This window comes from Tursiops truncatus, chromosome 1 (assembly GCF_011762595.2).
Source record: "Tursiops truncatus isolate mTurTru1 chromosome 1, mTurTru1.mat.Y, whole genome shotgun sequence".
Lineage (NCBI taxonomy): Eukaryota > Metazoa > Chordata > Mammalia > Artiodactyla > Delphinidae > Tursiops > Tursiops truncatus.
Genome location: NC_047034.1, coordinates 156873783 through 156893384, shown reverse-complemented (window position 1 = coordinate 156893384; position 19602 = coordinate 156873783). Strand labels below are relative to the sequence as shown.

The 19602-nt window shown below is 44.8% G+C and overlaps 1 protein-coding gene across 1 annotated transcript in view; it reads right to left on the bottom strand.

The window, feature by feature from the left end:
• CSMD2 (CUB and Sushi multiple domains 2) overlaps positions 1-19602 on the bottom strand; it is a 667758-nt gene that overhangs the window by 602343 nt on the left and 45813 nt on the right. Inside the window, exon 2 of the mRNA XM_033838419.2 lies at positions 2967-3183. Within this exon, the coding sequence (XP_033694310.1) occupies positions 2967-3183 (217 nt within the window). The remainder of the gene's footprint in view (positions 1-2966; positions 3184-19602) is intronic.

Below are 19602 nucleotides of genomic sequence, written 5' to 3'. Positions count from 1 at the left end.
TGTGCTTAAAGATGGAGCAACGGAAATCATAGTAAGGAAGCTTCTTAAAAACAGAAAGTATTAAATATTATACAAGAACAAATACATCAGTTATCACCAAAAATTGTGAGTGAATTAAACCTTTCTGTTAAAGAGTAAAAACTCTCATGAAAGATTTAAAAACAAAACTCTAAAAGATACATAGAAAACAATGACATAGAAATATTAAAATAGAGAAATTAGCAAAGATAGGTGATAAATGCAAACCCAAAAGATAATAAAACTAGTATCAAAGTAGAATTTAAGGCAAAAAAGGGGGATAAATATAACTTCTACATTGGAAGAATTATAATTCACTCTGAAGATCTGATGTTTACAAATACTGACATACTGAAGAAATAACATCAACATATGTAAAGTAAAAACTTAGAAGTAAAGGGAGAAAATGATAAAAATAATAGTGAAAATGTGAAAACAGTAAGTTGCTTATCCTTGACAAAAATCACTTAGACAATAAACAAGAAATGAGAAAAATTAAACAATACTAATAACATGAATTTGTTCACCCTTCCACCACAGAATACGTGTTCTTTTCAAATACTCAGAACGTTTACCAAAAATGATCTCATACTGAGAAAAAAAGGCAACAACTTCTCCAAAATAGAAATCATAATCTGAACATAATGCAATACAACTAGATAATAACTTCTTAAGTATAAAAAAATACTACTTGGAAATTTTGAGGGAAAAAACCCTAGAGTCAAGGAAGGAACAAAACTGCAGTTAGAATTATTTATTCTAAAAATAATGACTATCATCAAAACGTATGCAATATGGTCAAGGTTGTACTTAGGGGAAAATGCCTCAATGATTTTAATATCCAACAAGAGGTAATGAAACTAATTCAGTTCATGAAAACAGCAAAAGAACACCACCAGCCCAAGGTAAGTGGGAGGGAAGAATGAATAAAGATAAAAGCAGAAGTCAACAAGTCAGGTAATAGGAAAGGGATAAAACTGATAGCCCTAGAGTTGGGACTCTTAAAAGACCAATAAAAGAGGCAAACTTCTGGCAAGACTAAGTAAGTAAAAAGAAAGAAAATGCAAATACGCGGGAGCAGATACAAGAAAGCGGACGTGATCCCAGATAGTGTGGAGGTAGAAATGCTGTATGGGAAAACCATATAATTCTGAAATGAACCAAAATGAGCACATCAGGCAGATGACAGGCATGAGGAGCCCGAGCAGGGATGACCTTGTGGAGGTGCAAAACCCAGGAGCCTTCTCCTCAAACACAGCTGGTTGGCCAGAGTGGGCTGTGCCCTGGCTGGGAATACATCCAGGGACCCCCTGCCAGGACCACCTCCTTAGGTCCCAGAACCCCCACCCTTCCCGGCCGGAGCCATCCCACCTCTGGGGGTCTTCCACACTTCACTCTCAGAACCAGAGAACTCAAATGGCAGAAGATAGAGCTTTGACCACACGTGCGTGGACCCTGCCTAAAGAGAAAAAAGAGCTGGAAGAACTTCAGGACGCAGAATAGGCCTCCAGTCATCTGCACCCCAACCAGCCGCCCCACTGGCCTGATCTGACTTTCTGTCTTTCAACATCCCTCAAGAGTCTGCGCCGGTGCCCCACCGATGGGGTCGCTGGAGCTCGACATCTGATGGTGACCTCGTCCAGTCTCCTGGTTTTAAGCACTAACCAGTCCTAGTCTCCCAACTTTATATCTCTAGCCCCGATGTCCTTGAACTCTAAACTCACATATTGAAGTCCAGGCCTGCCCCCTTCCCAATGAGCACGTCACGTCCTTGAAGACAGTAGCTTTGTTTTGCTCACTGCTGAGTCCCCAGCACCCAGGCCAGTGTCTGGAACATACTAGGTGCTCACGAAATATTTGTGGAATGAGTAAGTGAAGAGCACTCCAGTCCCTCCACCCAAGTTTCACTGAACACCTACTGTGTGCCAATTCCTGTGCAATGTCAAGGGCAGATGGACAAGCCTGGTCTTGTCGAAGAGGAACCACTAGTCAGGGGAGCCCCAGATGCCCATCCCAGCTGCAGACATGGCAGCTCACCTCTGCACTGCCCTGAGAGGGCAGGGAGCAAGCAAGAAGAGGGCTGGCTCAGTCCCGGGAATGTTGTCTGTGACTCTGATCCAAGAGCATCTTAAACAAAGCCTTGAGGACCCCGGGGTCCCCAGGGCTTGGCTGGTAAGCCATGAACCCTTTGTCTCCCTGGGAGCTCAAAGTGTATCTTGCAGGACCAGGACAAGTCTTGCAATGGAGGCACGGAAAGCCACCAAGTCAACAAAACCTGGACAGCTATGACCCTGGGGCCTTGATCTTTGCCCCCCCAAAGTCTGCTCTTCCTGCAGAGGTGGGAGGAGCCTTCCTCCGTGTCTCCCTCCTTGATGTAAACTCTCTCCTTGGGAGGTAGCTCAGAAGCACGGGAAAGCAGTCTCGTCCTCTCCATTGTTCCCTCTTCTATCGAGTGCGCTGCGGTTTAAAAGGTAGAAACTTCCCTAAATTCTCCATTCTGTACCCACAGCCAAAGCCATGCAAATGCAAGGCAAAATCCAACAAAGTATTGATGGTTTTCAAGTCGGGGATGTAAGACATAGTTGCTACTAGCCTTCAGTTCATATCTGCTGGGTCCAAGGGATATATTTCTGTGTGTGCAAAGAATATACACCCAAAGGTGTGCACACACACACACATATGCATGCGAAATCAGCTGTAACAGAAAGACTTGAATTGCTCTGTGTGTTTTCTCTCTAGTCTTCCCAATGGTCCTACAAAACCTCCTGCCTGCTGGGAACTCCTAAGCAGGAGAAAGGAATTGGGAAACATAAAGAAAGCAGAGGAGTTCAGGGCAGGCCTCATAAAAACAGAGGTCTTTCTTGATGACAATTCACCCTGCCTGGTTCTTCCTCTCAGCAAGCTTGGCTCAGGCCCAGCTGTTGGCCACGGGGAGGAGGGGGTGATACCTGATTCGCAGGTTCTCTGGCTGGGGTGGCCCATCAAACACCGACAGGACGTCAAAGTCCTCCTCCAGGGCGAAGGACTGGAACACAAGCTGGATCCGATGCTGGTCCTCCGCTGTGATGGTCCACGTGCAGTTGGCGTAATTGGGGTAGCCATACGGGAACCCTGGGCTCTCAACGGTGCCATTGGGACCCTGCAGTTGGAACGTGCAGTTCTGGCCTGGGAGAGAGAAAGGGGGCTGTTCAGTACGGCCAGAAGAACTCTGAGAATCTCCCAGAGAGATGGGAGCAGTGTGTTAGAGGCGCATGAACCCCCTCTTCCAAGTGTTTCCTCTGGACCAGCCCACGCTCAGTGCAGAGGGAAGGAAGGTGGGTGACTGACACACTGAGTGCCAGCTTGCTTGTGCCGTGAGCTGTCCAGGTGATAAAATGGGCATCGTTGTACTCAAGCCTTAGAACAACCCTTGAGGTAGGAAACAATGCTGAGTTTGAACTAAAAGGCCAGCAGACCAGGTGGAACTTCCTCTTTACAACGTTAAATGCCAGACTGATGATGTCAAATTTTCTCCATTGTCCACGGCCTCCTGACCCTCCAGGCTCCTCTTCTCAGCCCCAGCCCCCTCCTCCCATCTCCACAGAGAATAAAAGTCATCAGTGGGGATTCCGTTGTCTTCCCAATTCCAAATCCGTCTAGCCCGCCCCACACGGTCTTCCTTCCTCTTGCAGATCAACTAGCCTTCCTGCAATCTAAACATATCCCTTCTATGTGCCCTTTGGATCCCATCTTTGCCTAATCTTCAAGAACCTTATATACGTTTCTCTCTTATGTACGTCCCAAGTGTTCAATCATTTCCTCTCCACTGGAACTTTCCCATTTTAAATGTGTTCAAGACTCTCCTTAAAAACCCAACTGCCCAAAAAAAAAAAAAAAAAACCAACTCCCCATTCCACTTCTCTTCTCCCTCCAGCCTTGTCTCTCCCTTCCCCTTCTCAGCCAAAGTGTTAGAAAACACAACCTGTCTGTCCTTTCTGTCTCTATTTCCTTACTCCCAGCCCGTCAGTTCTGGCTTCTGGTCCTGTCAATCCACCCAAACAGGTCACCGATGGGTCCAGTGGATCTCGTTCAGCCCTCATTTTAACAGACCTCTCAGCTGCCTCTAACACTGTTGCCTCCTTTCTGGAATCACGCCTCCCAGGCCAGAGCATCTCAGACTATACACTGCACATGAGCAGCACCTGGGGACCTGGCTGGCATTTAGATTCCGATGTACAGCACCTGGGAGGGGCCAGAGAGCCTGCTTGTTTACCTGGTGCCCTGCAGATGCAATGATGCTTTGAGCAGCCTGGTCCCCGGCTTCCTCCCATACCGCTCACTCTCCATCCTTCCTCCCATGGCTGTTTCTCTGGCTCCTTTCCAGGCTCAGTGTTGGGGCCTCTCCTCCTCTCTGTCTGGTCTAGAGGACCTCCACTTGTGCACTGATGACTCACAACTTCACAGTCCGGGCCAGATCTCTCTCTGAGCTCCAGACCTGACACCTCCTTTGGGATGTTCAGGCTCGTGATGTCCTCCACCTACCCTTTCCTGACACTTTCCTCTCCTTCACAACCCCATGGACAACCGATCACCCTGTCTCTGTCTCTACTTCCCTCGACCCCACAGCATCTCTCCCCCAGACTGCCATAAAAACTACCTCCTAACTGGTCAACTGTGTTTACCCTGGTCCTTGCCAACACTACAGCTGGGGGTGTCTTTTCAAAACAGAAATCTGATCAGGTGACCTCCCCTTTCCTCCACCGACATCAAACCTCCCATAGCTCATCATTGCTCTTCAGTAAGGAAAAATCACTTGTAGACCTATGAGGGTCTCTGTATGGTTTGGCCCTTAGTGACCTCTTACCCTTGTGTCCACTAGCTTTCCAGCCAAACCCCACCCTTCTAAAGGACTTGAACAGACATTTTTCCAAAGAACATATATAAAAGGCCAACAGGTACATGAAAAGATGCTCAACATCGCTAGTCATTACGGAAATGCCAATTAAAAACACAATGAGATATAACCTCATGCCTGTTAGAATGGCCATCATCAAAACGACAAGAGATAACAAGTGCTGGCAGGGATGTAGAGAAAATGGAACTCTTGTGCACTGTTGGTGGGCTTGTAAATTGGGGCAGCCACTGCTGAAAACAGTATGGAGGATCCTCAAAAAATTAAGAATAGAACTATCACATGATCCAGCAATTCCACTTCTGGGAATATATTCAAATGTAACAAAAACACTAACTCGAAAAGATATCTGCACCTCCACGTTCATAGAAGCATTACTTACAATAAACAAGACATGGAAACAACCTAAGTGTCCATCGATAGACGAATGGATAAATTAGTTGTGAGATACATACACACACACAAATATTATTCAGCCATAAAAAAAAAAGGAAATCTTACCATTTGCAACACCATGAATGGACCTCGAAGGCATTATGCTACGTGAAATAAGTCAGAGAAAAAAAGATAAATACTGTATGATATCACTTACATGTGGAACCTGAACAAACAAACAAAAAAACCCAAAAAACCAAACTCATAGAAAAACAGATCAGACTTGTAGTTATCAGAGGCGGGGGGGTGGGGAAGGGGAATTGGAGGAAGGTGGTCAAAAGGTACAAAATCCCAATTGTAAAATAAATAAGTACTAGTGATGTAACGCACAACATGACGACTATCGCTAACACTGTTGTGTGATATCCAGGTAAGTTGTTTGGAGAGTAGATCCTAAGAGTTCTCATCACAAACAGAACATTTGTTCCTTTCTTTCTTCTTTTCTGTGTATTGTTTTTATATGAGATTATGGTGAGATAATGATTGTTAGCTGAGCCTACTGTGGTAATCATTTCACAATATACCAAAATCAAACCATCATGCTGTATGTCTTAAATTTACACGGTGATATGTGTCACAGATGTATATCTGTCAGAAAAAAACACCCCGCCCTTCTCAGTCCTTTGTACTGGCCACACTCTCACTGCACAGCCACAGGGCCTTTGGGTATGCTGTTCTCTCTTCCAGATGTCTAGTCAACTGTCTCTCCCTGACTAGTTCAAACCCCCTATTATATGCTCTCATGATACCATCACCTCTCCTTGGTAGCACTTATCACAGAAGCAAATGTCCATGCTTCCATGTGATTCATTCATAAGGATCTGTTTTCTTGCCAGGCTGTAAGCTCCATGAGAAGACAGACCATACTTGAGTTTTCCCGTCTTTGAATCCATAGCCCAAGCTCAGTACCAGACGCATGGTAAGTTCTCATTCATTTAATACAGTGCTTGTATTTAGTGAGTGTTTGGCTAGACACTCCTCTGAGAACTTCACATATATTAATTTGTTTAATCCTCACAACAGCCCTAGAAGGTGGATACTATTCATATCACCTCCATTTTACAGATGAAGAACTAAGGCAAAGAGAAATTGAGGAAGGGGTCCAAGCCACCCCGTTACTCAGAGATGGGATTCAAAAGTAAGCAGTCCACTTCAGATCCACCTTAACTATGATGCTGATAAACGGACTCAACACTAATTTTTTTAAAGCCCACTTTAGGGATTAACTGACAAGGACAGTTAATCTCTAAAATGACTTTAATATTGAAAAATCTCTTTTAACAGAAAAGAGGGATAACACAAAGTATCCCATTTAAAGAGGAAAAAAAAAGCTAAGGTCTTATGAATAAATGCTAAATGGGCATTTAATAAACTTAGACATGTAACCCTGATTGAAATAAGCATTTGGAAGTAGGAGAAAGAATATTTCCTTAGCATGATAGAGCAACCATTTTAAAACAATAACTTACATCCTACTTACGGTGAAATGCCTGATTAAGATCAGGAATGAGATAGAAATGCTACTATCACCTCTGAGATTTCATGCTTTATTGGAAGAGCTAATCCATGCGATGCAAGAAAAAGAAAGGAGAAAGGAGCAAGCAGAATTATGGTTTGCAGATGATATATTAATATACCCAGAAAACCCAGGAGAATCAATTAGGAAGCTATTAGAACTAATAAGAAATTTCAGTAAAGTAGCCAAACACAAAATAAGTATACAAAATCAATGACATTTTCCATATGCAAGTGACAGATAAAAATATAAAGAAAAAAGGTCTTATTTATGATAACTACAAAATGCGTATAATAAATGGAAATAAACTTAATAAGAAACAGGCAGTCACTGTATAAAAATAACATTTAGAGAAGGATAAAAAATTTGAATAATTGGAGAGACATATGTAATCTTGAGTGGAAGACAAACTTCTGAAAGGTTAATTTGGAATATTAACCTTTTGAAAAGTTAATTTATAAGCTTAGTGCAATTCTGATCAAAAGCCCAATAACCTGTTTTAAATTTGGTAAAAGCGTGCCTAAGTTTAACTGGAAGAAATAGACAGTCGCAGACAATGGATATTTTTTGAAAAGGTAGAAACTGTAGTATTCTCATTCTACAAGATACTAAACGGAATCACCGAATGATGCTTTGAAAATAGTGTGGAGGTGGCCCAAGGGTGGACAGGCAGAACATGACACAGTATTACAGCAATAGTTTTAAATAGACGTAAAAATTAAAATATATATAAGCATTAAAAATCAGTGAGAAAAGAAAAACATTTTGCAAGGTCAACTAATTAACTGTTTGAGAAAAGAATTAAGTTATCTTGTCAATTCACACCATATACTAAACTAAGTTTTTTAAAAAGTCAAAAAATAGAAGAACATATACACAAATAATTATCTGACTGTGATTTTCTGAATGTAAAAGCTGTGGAAGAGGGCTTCCCTGGTGGCGCAGTGGTTGAGAGTCCGCCTGCTGATGCAGGGGACACGGGTTCGTGCCCCGGTCCGGGAAGATCCCACATGCCACGGAGTGGCTGGGCCCGTGAGCCGTGGCCGCTGAGCCTGCGCTTACGGAGCCTGTGGTCCGCAACAGGAGAGGCCACAACAGTGAGAGGCCCGCGTACCGCAAAAAAAAAAAAAAAAAAAAAAAAAAAAAAAAAAAAAAAGCTGTGGAAGATACTACAAGACTGATAGTTTATACAGAAAGTATGTGTAGGTCAAAAATAGAAACAAAATCAAAAGGCACACAAAAAGGTTAGGTAGAAAAGTATCAATAAAACAGTTAATACAGAAAGAGCTATTAGTAACCAGTAGGAAAACAACAAGCACTATAATTAAAAAGCTGGACAGGGTCTTGAATAAGTTAGTTCCTAAAGGAAGACATAAATGGCTCAGAACCCAGAAAAAATATTCAACTACAGTAATAATGAAATAAAGCTCCTATCTCCACAACTTTTAGAGGAGCCCCCTGGTTCATGTTCCTGAATTTCACCCCACTGGCACTGGCACCAGATCTACTCAGCTCATGTCTCTGAAATCTGTCTGGTGATGTCATTGCACTATGTCATTCACTCACTCATTCATTCATTCCTCTAGGTTAGACCCTGTGATGGGCCTTGGGGCCTGGATCATAGACCCAGACATAAGCAAATACTTCCACATGGCAATACTGTGCTACAGGGCTGCACAGAATGATCCCGGAGTATAGACCCAACAGGGGTCACACCTTGAGGACCACCCTCATTCGTGTCCTGGTCAACCACTGATACCAACATTCACCACCATCCCCAGCACCCCATCTGTTGTGTGCGTCTGCAGTTTCTGATTCAGAACCTGGGTATGAACAGCATCTTGTTCAGGGGGGCTCTAAACAGAGACCCTGGGAACACTTTCCGTGTACAGGGACAAGAAAGGTGATAGAGTAGGAGGCAGGAAGGCAGGCATAACGGTGGGAGGAGAACCAGAGTGCAGCTCCGTACAGAAGAAGGTGACTCAGGGCATTGAGCACCACAGGGAGGCTAAGGTGAGGGTCTGGGATGAGGTCACTCGGTTTGATGTCTAAATGGTCCCTCTGGAGGTAAGGATGCTGAGAGTGGGAGCTCTGTCCTGGTTCCTGTTGCATCCCCAGTGCCGAGAATTCAATAAGTACTTGCAGAATGGATGCATGAACTTCAGCAAAGACAGGTGGCAGGTGACACGGTGGACAGAGGCCAGATTGTAAATAAGTAAAGGCAAGATTGGCTGATGAGAAGGGAGAGGCCATTATATTTTAAACAATAATGTATATATCTTCCTCCTTGCAGAAAATTTGGAAAATATAGGCAAGAATTTTAAAAAGAGGAAACACTACAATCTCGCCTTCCTCTCAGAGGCAACCGATGTTAATATTTTCTTTTTTTTCTAGATTTTTCCATGCATATTTCACATCGTTGAGATAATATTATATATATAATTTTGTGGGCTCTTTTTTCAGTCGATTATTCTTCAATTTTAAGTTGTAAAAGGCAATGTTACTTGTAATATACATGGCTATGCATACATGCAACACAAAGATGTATAAGGACAAACGGGTCGCCAATCTCTCTCCCTTCTACCCACTCCAAAGCTACCAAAGTTAACCGGCAGGTAACTCTCTCCTCTCCAACCTTCTCATCTCTCATGCAAACAAAGACACATTCCGGGAGAATTTTTATTATTTTTTTTTTAAATGAAATCGTAGTTGCACTCACTTCTCTGCAACCTGCTCTCTCATTTAACACTACATTGGGGACACCTTCCAGGTCAGTAGAGCCATATCTAACTGATTTTTTATATAAATGTGTGATATTCCACAGCCTGGATGTATCTCAATGTATTCAACCACTCCCCTGCTGATGGCCGTTCAGGTCATTTCTCGGTTTTCTTTTGCAACAATTCAGTAAACGTGACAACATGAACTCTCCCGCCCCAAGATACTGAACTCACAAACAGCATTTTAAATGGACGTGCCACGTTCTAGTATATGGTTATACTAGAATTTACTCAACCATTCTCCTTCTGTCAAGCATTTAAATTGTTTCTGGATATTTTTTTCTGCTATAAGTAAGACCTGGCCTCTTAGTAAAGTCTGGTGACAGCATGCTGGTCAGTGCGGTGGAAAATGCTTTTCCATGGCCAGAGTCCCAGACCGAGTGTTCACTTAAGTGGTAACTGCATCCAGCTTTGGTTTCTGGGGGGGTGTGCTGTCCATAGGAGGCTGGCTGATCTCTGTGGCAGGCGCTGTTGGAGAGGGTTGGACAGGGCTGGAACCCCGACTCATTTGGAAGTCTCCCGGGAATCAAACGTTGGTTAGTGAATTGAGAAAGTTATAACCCAGTATGGAGGTTCCTTAAAAAACTACAAATAGAACTACCATACGACCCAGCAATCCCACTACTGGGCATATACCCAGAGAAAACCATAATTCAAACAGACACATGCACCCCAATGTTCACTGCAGCACTATTGACAATAGCCAGGTCATGGAAGCAACCTAAATGCCCATCAACAGATGAAGGGATAAAGAAGATGCCCTCAATAATTTTAATTCCTCCCTTGAGGAACTATCTGATGAAATTCTGGGCTCATTTTCCACTGTGGTGTTTATGTTTTCTCACTGAGTTACATATTTACATCTTCTATGCATCACATGTGCGACACATACATTTGTAGTCGTTTTGGCCTTTTAATTTTATGATGACATACAAAGGTATCTAAATTTTATGTTCTTCAATATTCCATGAGTTCTTACTGTTTTTCTTATTAATTTGTGCTAACTCTTTAGAGAATCAGGATTTCACTCTTTTGTCATATTTGCTGAAAAGGTGGTTTTTCACCTGTTGTGTGCTTTTTGTTTCATTTAGTTTTTTCATGTAGAATGAAATGGTTGGTTTTTACAGGCAGCCATCTTTACCTGTCTTTTTCTTGGTAATATTTTTTTTCCTTTACTGACGTTTAGAAAGATTTCTCTCTGGCTTCTCATCCTACTCAACACAGCAGCCGAAGTCCTTGCCACATCTCAGAAGCCCTACTGAACGGACACCTCGCTGCCCCTGACCTTCTCTACTGTCATTCATCCCTTCATACCTGTGATGGGCCATGATACCTAAGCCCATCCCATGCCCACCTTGGGACCCTGCACTTGCTCGACCTCCAGCCCAGAAAGCTCTTCCCCAAGAGCTGTGTGACCCGATCCCTCACTTCCTTCAGCCTGAGTCAAGTAACATCACCTCACAGCCCATGAAATCCAAGCCTCCCTCCTGTCACGCCAGCCCTCCAGGTTCCTGCTTTATTTTTTCCACAGCACTGAGCATCCTCTGACATCTATTTTCTTGTTTATTTTCAGTGCCCCCCTACCCCGATAGAATGCCATCTCCATAAAAGCAGGGGAGCTATTTTGTTTCTACTCTCTCTCCAGCTCCCAGACCTGTACCTGGCACACAGCAGACGCTCCCACAAGAGTTGTTGGTTGAATGAATGATTCATGCATATTCACTGCCTACCCAGCTCTCTGTGCTTGGAATGCTCTCTCTCTAGTTCCCTCACCCAGCTGACTCCAGGCACACTAAGACTCGTTACCTCCTCCAGGGAGCCCTCTTGGAACCCTCGAGATAAATGGCAAGTATTCTTCCTTTGTTTGCTCACCCTTAGCGAATGAATTAGTGAACCAGTGAATATCACTGCTCTCACCAATGGTGACATAATGATATGTTTATGTGGCTTCTCTAGCCGTAGACTCTTTGAGATTTCATTCATAGTTTTATCTCTAGCACCTAGCTCAATACTTGCCCGTAGTAGTCACTCCATAGATATTTTTGGAATGAATGGATGAGTGAAATGAATTAACCTTTTTATAATACCCAGAAGACACCTACCAACCTACCATTTGTGTATGTATGGCGTATTCTGAAGGTGGCTTCGCGAAAAGGTTAAAAGCTTGGGTTTTGGAAACAAAAAGCCTTCGGTTCAAATTTCAGTTTTGCCACTTAATACTTTGTGGGCAATTTATGTAAACTCTTTAAACTCTCATTTCAACATCTTTAAAATTAACAACCACTTCTCGGATGGTTGTACAGATTAATGTGATAATATCTTCTAAATTGCTAAATACTCAGTATAGTACCTATGACACACTATAAGTAATCAATAAACACCAGCTAATCTTTCAGTAAAGGTTTGTACTGTTCTTTATATAGGTCTCAGTCACATCTTGTTAAGGTTATTCCTAGACGTTTTATGCCCTTTTTCTTGCTCTAGTGAATGACATTTTTTCCCATTATTTTTTTTCTAGCTGGTTATTACTGATATACAGAAAACCTATTGATTTTTATATAGTCATCTGGCATCCAACTGGGTCTCTGAACTCTTATTAATTCTAAAGATTTCTCAGTTGATTCCCTTGGGTGTTTTAGGTATACAATCATGTCTACAAATAATGATAATTTTGAGGAGATAACTCTTTTGAGAGGTTTGGCAGGAAAATTCAATCCAATTCTGCAAATACTTATTGACTGATATGGTCAGTTTTGGACAAACTTAGTTGGAGAAGCCTGTGGGACATCCAGACAGAGACGGCCAGAAAGCAATTAGGACCGTAGACTGGAATGCGGGAGTGCAATCTGGGTTGGAGAGATGGATTTGTGGAAACCATGCAATTAATGAGACTGCCCTAAGAGGAAACACAGAGGAGTGTGGTAGATGCCAGGTAAGCCATGCCCACCAGACATCTCACCTGCACACAGGCAGCCCACTGTATATCTCACTTCTACAATGGGACTCTGGCTTATCTCTGTGCCTGTCTTCTGCAGGGGCACCTTGTCTGGACAGGTGGGAGAAGCAGGGGCCAAACAGTATCTTTGGCCTCTGCAGTCACCCTTTAGTTGTGAACCAGAAGCCAGGGTCATAGAGATGCTGGCACTGGGCCTCATCTTAGCCCCTCTCTCCTGCACATTATGCTGGTCACACCAAATAGCTCATCATCTACAAACACCCCACGATCTTTCAGGCTGTACAATGCTTGGCCCATTGCCTGGAATGCCTTTCCCTTACCTTCTCGACCTAGGAAACCTTACTCACTGTTCCAGATTCAGTTCACACAGCACCTCCTCTGAGGAGCCTCCCCTCGTTTCCTGGGCAGTGACTAAGTTTTCTCTCTCTCTTTCTCCCTCTCTCTCTCTGTCACTGCAACAGCCATCCACCAAATTCCATGCCTCTTCCCTCCCAATCTGTCTCTTTCAAAAGAACAAACATACAAACAAAAATTGGCCTGCCATTCTTGCTTAAAAATCATCAATGGCTCCTCTGGGAAAAGCGCACAGTCCTAAACGTGGCACACAAGACGCCCCCTTGAGCCACCCACTGCTTCTCTCCCAGGCTTTGCTTCTTGCCACTCTTTGCCTTAAGTGACACTCCAGCCCAAGCCAGGCTCTCTCTGTTTGGTTCCTTTGATGCTCTGTGCTCTTTTGCTCCCTCTGTCTTCAAACATGCTGTTTCCTCTGATTGAAGCATCCTTTCTTCATCCTCTGATCTTGCCAACTCCTATTCATCTCTTAGGTCTCAACTGAAACTTCAGCACCCCCAGGAGACCTTACTGACCACTGCACTAAGGTGTACTCCCCTCACCCCAACGTACACACAAGCACACACCTCGCTGTGTGTCCCCACAGAGCCCTGCACCTCTGTCGTCACTCACAGCACACATCATGGCATCGCTTATTGTCTGTGTTCCCTGGGAGACGTGGATTCTGTCACATTCACACTGATCTGCAGCACCCAGCACGTTGCTTGGACAACAGGTGCCCCGTCGAGATCTGCATAATGGCTGCACCTTGCACGCAACCAACCCTGGGTCACACATCCTACTGAACTGCAGACCCAGAGCTCCTCCAGGGTCGTACTCCTCCCTGTAACCTTAGTGCCCAGTGCCTGGTGTATGTTGTAGATGTGCACACAGTGTTGGATGAGAGAATTATCACAGGTATTTCTAATGAAGACATGCATTGATTTTTTTTCCCTGGAAGTCTTAACAATCCGAGAAATTTCCATGAATGTGTCCAGGGTTTCTCAGCTCGGCACCATTGACATTTGGGGCAGGACAGCTCTTTGTTGGGAGGGCCGTCCTGTGCATTAGGACGTTTAGCAGCATCCCAGGCCTCTACCCCTGGGTGCCGAGTAGCACCTCTCAGTTGTGACAACCAAAAATGTCTTCAGACATTGCCAAATGTTCACTAAGAAGGAAAGTCACATACACATAAGAACCTAGCCTCCCACCTTTTCTCATTCATTTTAGGGGACCTGCAGGCCAAAGAAGCCCACCCATGGACCTCCTAGACCAGGGGTTCTTCACCTTTGTTGTGCCGCGGCCCCCTTTGGCAGCCCGGTGAAGCCTTCTCAAATGATCTTTTTAAATGCATACAACAAAATACACAGAATTACAAAGGAAGCCAATTATACTGAAATATAGTTTTCAGAATATTTCCAAAGTTTGTCATACAGTATTATAGATGTTCCTTTATTAATGCATTAGGAACAAGATCTAGCAGTGGGCCTGAAAAATACTGTAGTTCAAAGCACAAATGTTCTTTCTAGATAGCTGCAACTACTGTAATGTTCTATGAAAATACCTGTGATCTTATCAGCGACAAATTCACAGGTACTGCTAGCACTGCTGTACTTTGTTGCTTATATTCATGATTAATAGAGATGCTAGGTTTCAGTAGAAGATTAGTGAAAATAAAGATGCCACTTTCTCCATCCAAGTTAGAGATGCCCTGGATTCTACCCAGAGCCTCAGAGGTCCAAGCCAAGTTCAAGCTTTCATTCAGCAAGTCTGGGGAGGGCTGCTCAGTTCCAGGCTCTACGGATGTGGGCGTGGGTGTGTGCGGGTCTCAGGGGGTGGGATTGGGGGTTGGGAAATGGGAGGGGTGGATTGTGTATAATACGATTCATGCCCTCAAGGAGTTCACAGTGGAGTATAGAAGACAGAAAGACATGGCCCATCTTACTAACCGTGTCTCCACTTGCTGAGTGGTTTGAGGACACCTCACTGTTGGATCCCAGGGGCACAGCAGAGTACATACACACCCAGAAAGACGGGTGCTTTTGGGCAGGTCTAAGAAGGGGACCAACATGTATCCACGTGCTTCCCTAACATCATCCCCCTGAAGTTAGCAATGACCCTTTGAAATGGCTGTCATGCCCCCACCTCCACCACTTTATAGGCGAAGAAGCAAAGCTCCTCAAGGCTTAAGAACGTGCTCAAGGTCAAACAGGTAGCAGCTGAAGAGCTGGGATTCAAACACAGATCTGTGTGAAAGCAAAACTCAGGCCCCTCCCTCTGCCGGGCTACAAGATTCACACACCGCCTGGGGACACACTTCCAAAGCTATGGTGCTGTTTCCACTCTGCACCCAGCTCTAGCGGCAAAGCCTGGGATTTATTGAAAAGAGCTTAGCACGGTTGCTGTGCCGCAGGGACAAGGAAACAAAGCAGGGTCTCCTTCTTCCTCTCAAGCTGGGGATGCATGCAGCAAAGGCACAAAACAATGCGTAACAGACGGGGTAAGGCAGCAAACCTGTCCCTGTGCCACATCCAATTGCTCTGTGGGAATAATCCCGTGCTGTTCAGCTTCCTAATTCTAACTCCAGGCTCTCTGATTCTCCAGGACATGCTGAACACAGAAGCCACCACAGTGGACCAAATATGATTTTCCCTGCCTGGCGATACAGATGCAGCTCTTTTGTCATCATTTTGAGCCAGTACCAGCCAGGGGTTGTTTATCATGTTGACAGGGAATCCTGGACCAGCAGAGGTATCTTTGCATTGCTGATGGCAGAGCTCCTCACTCTTTGGGTTGTGCTGCATCCCTGGATCAGCACCAAGAGAAGAGGCCAGGTGTGTCTGGGAACAGGTGCCTCTGCCGGGCTGGTCGTGCTCCTGGCTGGGTCTTTCAGAGCAAATACAGGGAGATATCACTGAGTTCTCCTCAGCTGAGAAGACACTTGAGCTGCGGCTTTGGTTCAAGGGACGGGGCTGAGTACAGGGAATGACACACAGAAGTTCAGGTCTTAGCAAATTCATTCATTTATTCATTTAAAAACCAGTACTGAGCACTCACTATGTCCCAGGCACTATCCCTGTCCTTATGGACTTAGTCTAATGATAATAATCATTAAACACTGTTTCCTCTGCCAAGGGCTGTCTTATGTACTTTACATCTAATAACGCATTCCATCCCCACAACTGTATTAGACAGGTACTATTATGATTCCCATATCACAGGCAAGAAAACTGAGGCCCAGGAAGGTTAAGTAACCTGCCCAAGGTCAGACAGCTGCTAAATGGTGGAAACAGGATTCAACCCCAGGCAATCTTGTGTCATATCCTGTCTTCTTAACCACTACTCCATGGATGGGTGGATTGATTTGAGGGGGTGAGGGGAGTGGCTAGATGCCAACTTGGCCAATGTGATAAGCCATTTCTCTTTCTAGACCACTCTGATAGACAAAGAATGTTGCCTTGGGGAGCCCTTTTCTTAAGTATCAAGCATCTCAGCTCAAACTCCCAGGCTTCTGCCCTATTGCCTGCCTTTTGGGGGTTAAGCCCACTGTGGTGAGGCTCAGTGTGGCATCAGAAGAGAGGACACATGGGAAATTCTGTACACACTGGACTTCCCAGAAGGAAGAAAACATAACTTAGGAAATGGGAGTGAATTGTCAAAAGCAAGCCTGCGCTGTGAAATTGAGAAACCAAGCTTATGTCTCTGTCTCTACCACCAGGGCACCTCATGATGGCAAGGACCACATCTATTCACTATTAAATCTCCAGCACAGAATTTGGTATTTCATAGACACTCAGTTAATATTTGTTGAGTAAATAGATTAGCTTGCCCAGTTGTCATCTGTGCTTCTTTTGTTTTGTTTTGCTTTTCATTTGTTTCTTTATCCATCAAAAGCTCATGGCTGCTATTTCTTCTAATACACACACCCACGGTGGAACTGGCCTCATCTCTAAGGGACAGAGGTAACTTCAAGCCCTTTGGTCTCATGTGACCCAGATGTGAAAATTAATTTTAAAATGGTGGGGCGGGGGGGAACCTAACATGGTGAAATGGGAAGAATCTGAAAACCTGCGTTCTTAATTCTGCTTTGCCACTTCATAGCAAGGAATACGGTCAAGTCCCTTAGTCACTAAGGCTCCAACCCCTCCGTCTTATAAAGGGGGTCTCAAGGTCACCTTCACATAGATGCCCTGGGTCAGGTGACCCAAGTGAAAGGTTGGTGCTGCCTGGAGCAGAAGAGACCTATCCATGGTCCTGAACCATTAATGTCCTCAGGGACTGTTGTTTCTCCTGACCTTGGGCCACTGAGATGCCTGTCCAACCTCTCCCAGGATTTCTGCCCAAGATGAGAAAGGAAGAAAGGAGTTGGTGAGATGAAGAAGCAGAGGGAGAGAGGGACAGCTGGGGTAAGGGGCTGACGGGGCAGAGGTGAGGGCAGAGAGCACTGGGGCTCCACTCAGGTCCTGAATGCCTGACACAACGTCCTTCCAGCCTTAGGCCAGACAGAGCCAGAGGCCACACTAGAGATGGTCTGCCACAGGAGGCCTCGGGTGAGGGAAAGGGGGGTGGTCCCTTAGGAGTGTGTTCCTGAGATGTTCCTAACACTTAATCCTCAGCAACCAATAAGTAGGACAGGTGGGAGACTACGCCTCTGGAGATGAGGGGTGGGGAGACTTGAGCTACAGAGTAAGAAACAAAATCAGACATCCCAAAAGCCAGAGTAGGGGAAGGTGTGACATGTGGTCACCAGCAGTTGGGTACAGCCTCTTCTTCCTCTGTAGATGGCCTACCCCCCTCATTCCTCTGGCAGCTTCAGAATGGACATCTGCTGGGGATCCAAAAGGCTCGCTCATGGAGGATTTCGCAGCAGACTTTCCGTTAAATTAGGCTTTCAAAGGTCATCTGTAATTTCATTTTGTTTTCTCCCACTCTTCAGCAGATGTCCTGTTCTTCGTACATGCTAAGGAAAGGCCTTTGTGTTTTGATGCCCCCAACTGCACATTTGAATTTTATATGAGCTCTGTTTGGTGATTTGAAAATTGTTCCTATCCGAGAGCTTAAGTCAGCCCTCTCTATTCAAGAAAATTAGCGATGGGTTAGTTCTGGCCTGGCGCAGCTTGGACCAGCCTAGATGCCAGTAAAAATTCATTCATTCAACCAATACTCACTGTGCTTCTACCATCTGCCAGGCACAGGGTGGACACAATCTCTGTTCTCATAGAGATTCCCTGCCTTACTCACCCCTCCCCAACCATGCTTGCTTCCTTCCTGTTCCTCCCACAAGCTGCCATGCCTTTGCTTTTATTTCTTCTTGCAAAGTTCTTTACCCCAGATAGGGCAAACCCCTTCTCTTCCTTTAAGTCTTTGCTCAACATTCGCCTCTCAATGAGTCTACCCTGACTACTCTTTAGAAATTCATATCCCACTTCCCCACGTCCATCCCTAGCACCTCCAAGCTCCCTCACCTGTTCATATCATCTTTCTCCCATAGCATGTATCACTCTGTACCATCCTACTAGTTTACTTATATGCTGTGTTTATTGTTTATTGTCTACTTCCTCTTGCTAGAACATACACTTCACAAGAGCAAAGTCCCTGTTTTATTCACTGAGGCATCCTAAGTGCCTAGAACAGTGCCTGGCACAGAGTAAGGCAATGGATGTTCAATGAACGAATGAACTGCGATCCGTGCACTCACGAATGTACGGCTCATATAAACCCAACTCCCTAAAGGCTCAGGAAGCCAGACCAGCCGGTGCGGCTCTGTCTGGGGTGGAAGAGCCCACAGACCCAGCCCACAGTGGAATGAGAGCTGGGGATGGGATGCCATTGGCCTCCCAGGGGCCACTGCCCACTGCCGCCACGGTCACCTCCCCACCAGACTGAGCTCCTTGAGGGCAGAGAGCACAGTCTGCCTTTCTCGCCAACACATGCTTGAGGGCCCAGCCCAGGGCTGCCAAAGGAAGCAAATGTCAGTAAGCACCAGGTTGAAGGAATTTCAGCCATCGTTTATCAAGCACTGACCATGTGCCCCACACAATGCTGAGCTCCTTACTCACATTATTTCTTTCAAACCTCACCACATACCAGAGAGGTGGGTCTTATTTTTTACCTTGTTTAGCAAATGAGGTTTAGGTTAAGTAACTCACCCAAGTTCACATATACAGTAATAGATGATTAAGCGGGTTTTCAAACACAGGTTTGTCTGATTCCTGAGGTTGAGATCTGAAAGTATATGCTCTACCACTGCACTGGGATGAAAGAGAGGGAGAGAGAGAGAGAATGAGGAAGGGAGAGAGGGATGGAAGGAGGAAGGAAGGAAGAGGGAAAGATGGTGGGGCAGGCCATATGCCATATGCAACATGGAAGTCTAAAAGCGCTGACCAGAGCTAAGGAGTGGCTGGACACGACTCCATTACAGCCCTGTACCCTGCCCCCACCCCAGAGGAAGTACAGAGATGACACACCTTGTCCTAGAAGAGACTTTATTTTAATTAATTCTTTTATATCTTCTCTCTGTTTCTCTGAGCTTGAATAAACTGAGGGAGAAATATATCTGAGTGGGAGACAGATAATGTAAAAATTGTGTCAGGGAGTAATAGAGAAATGTACTTCCTCTTAAAATCTCTATAAAAGGGGGCTTCCCTGGTCACGCAGTGGGCGTGAGTCCGCCTGC